We start from the raw sequence: 1,187 nt of genomic DNA, 5'->3' as shown, positions 1-1,187 counted from the left end.
GTAATATATTTAGTTAGCAGTGAAGCAAAGACAAAGGTCCTGCTCTTCAGAGACCTAGCATATATGCACAGTTCCAGAGCTTAATATCAAGTTCTTCAGGATCATTACTAATTAGATAGCATCTGGGTATCTTATAAAGAGAAATGGAGGGGTTTGTTTTTTTCTTCCCTTTTGTTTCTCCTTCCTTAATCCCTAATTTTTCTTTTTTAGGTGCTGATTCTCAGAATATCCAGGCTTATTTCAATAAGACTGCACACTTACCATGCCCATTTACAAACTCTCAAAACCTAAGCTGGAGTGAGCTGGTAGTGTTTTGGCAGAACAAGGAAAAGTTGGTTTTGTATGAGCTATACTTAGGCAAAGAGAAATCTGACAATGTTAATCGCAAGTATATGGGCCGCACAAGTTTTGACTGGGAGAATTGGACCCTGAGACTTCACAACGTTCAGATCAAAGACAAGGGCTCATATCAATGCTTCATCCAGCACAAAAGGCCTACAGGACTGGTTCTCATCTACCAGATGAGTTCTGACTTGTCAGTGCTCGGTATGTGTTCAGTGATTTGTTCTGATTCTTTCTTGGCCTTCTCAGATGAGTTTACAAAGGAATAGGGAAATATTAGAGTGGGGTGAGGAGAGAACATGGATGGGACCAGAGGAGAAGGGGGTGTCTATAGAGAGAAACAAAGAACAGCCATTTCTGGGAAGTCTATCTGAAGGGAGTTCAGAGTCTGGGAGTAGGGAACTGAAAGTCCTTTGTACTTCTATAGTCTACTTGTGAAGGATCAGTAAGAATCTGCTCTGGGGACAAAATAGAACCAATTGAATAAAGAGAGTATGGCTAAGGGAAAACTGTGGGTAATTTGGCCATTGCTATGTTTATATAACCATATAAACCTCAAATCTTTTACAATCATTTTCTCTTTTGGTGCAAAATTTTTTACTTACTAAATCTTTGCCTGGAGTTAATAGCAAGGGTGACGGCTGACTGATTTGGGTTTTCCCTTCAACCTCCTATAGATTGTTCATGAGTTTTCTGCCGCAACCATAGCCTGGCAGACAGAAGGGAAATAACCCAAGGAACATAACCCACAAACTGACAGATTAGCCCCTCTACTTCACCAGTTTGAAAGGTCTATATTTCACTATAGATTTTTTTAAACAGTAAAATTAATTTTTTCTTTTGGT

General features: G+C 39.3%; 1 protein-coding gene across 3 annotated transcripts in view; it reads left to right on the top strand.

Annotated features, from left to right (window-relative positions):
• Positions 1-1,187, top strand: part of CD86 (CD86 molecule) — a 63,578-nt gene that overhangs the window by 46,059 nt on the left and 16,332 nt on the right. For all 3 annotated transcript variants that reach the window (XM_023516330.1, XM_023516331.1, XM_012808404.2), the window contains one exon: positions 211-546. In XM_023516330.1, coding sequence (XP_023372098.1) covers positions 211-546 — 336 coding nt within the window. The remainder of the gene's footprint in view (positions 1-210; positions 547-1,187) is intronic.

This window comes from Otolemur garnettii, unplaced genomic scaffold, assembly GCF_000181295.1.
Source record: "Otolemur garnettii isolate 467f Iridium unplaced genomic scaffold, OtoGar3 scaffold00089, whole genome shotgun sequence".
In the NCBI taxonomy this organism is placed as follows: Eukaryota; Metazoa; Chordata; class Mammalia; order Primates; family Galagidae; genus Otolemur; species Otolemur garnettii.
The sequence above is the reverse complement of the archived record's forward strand: the minus strand, read 5'-3'. Positions and strand labels throughout refer to the sequence as shown.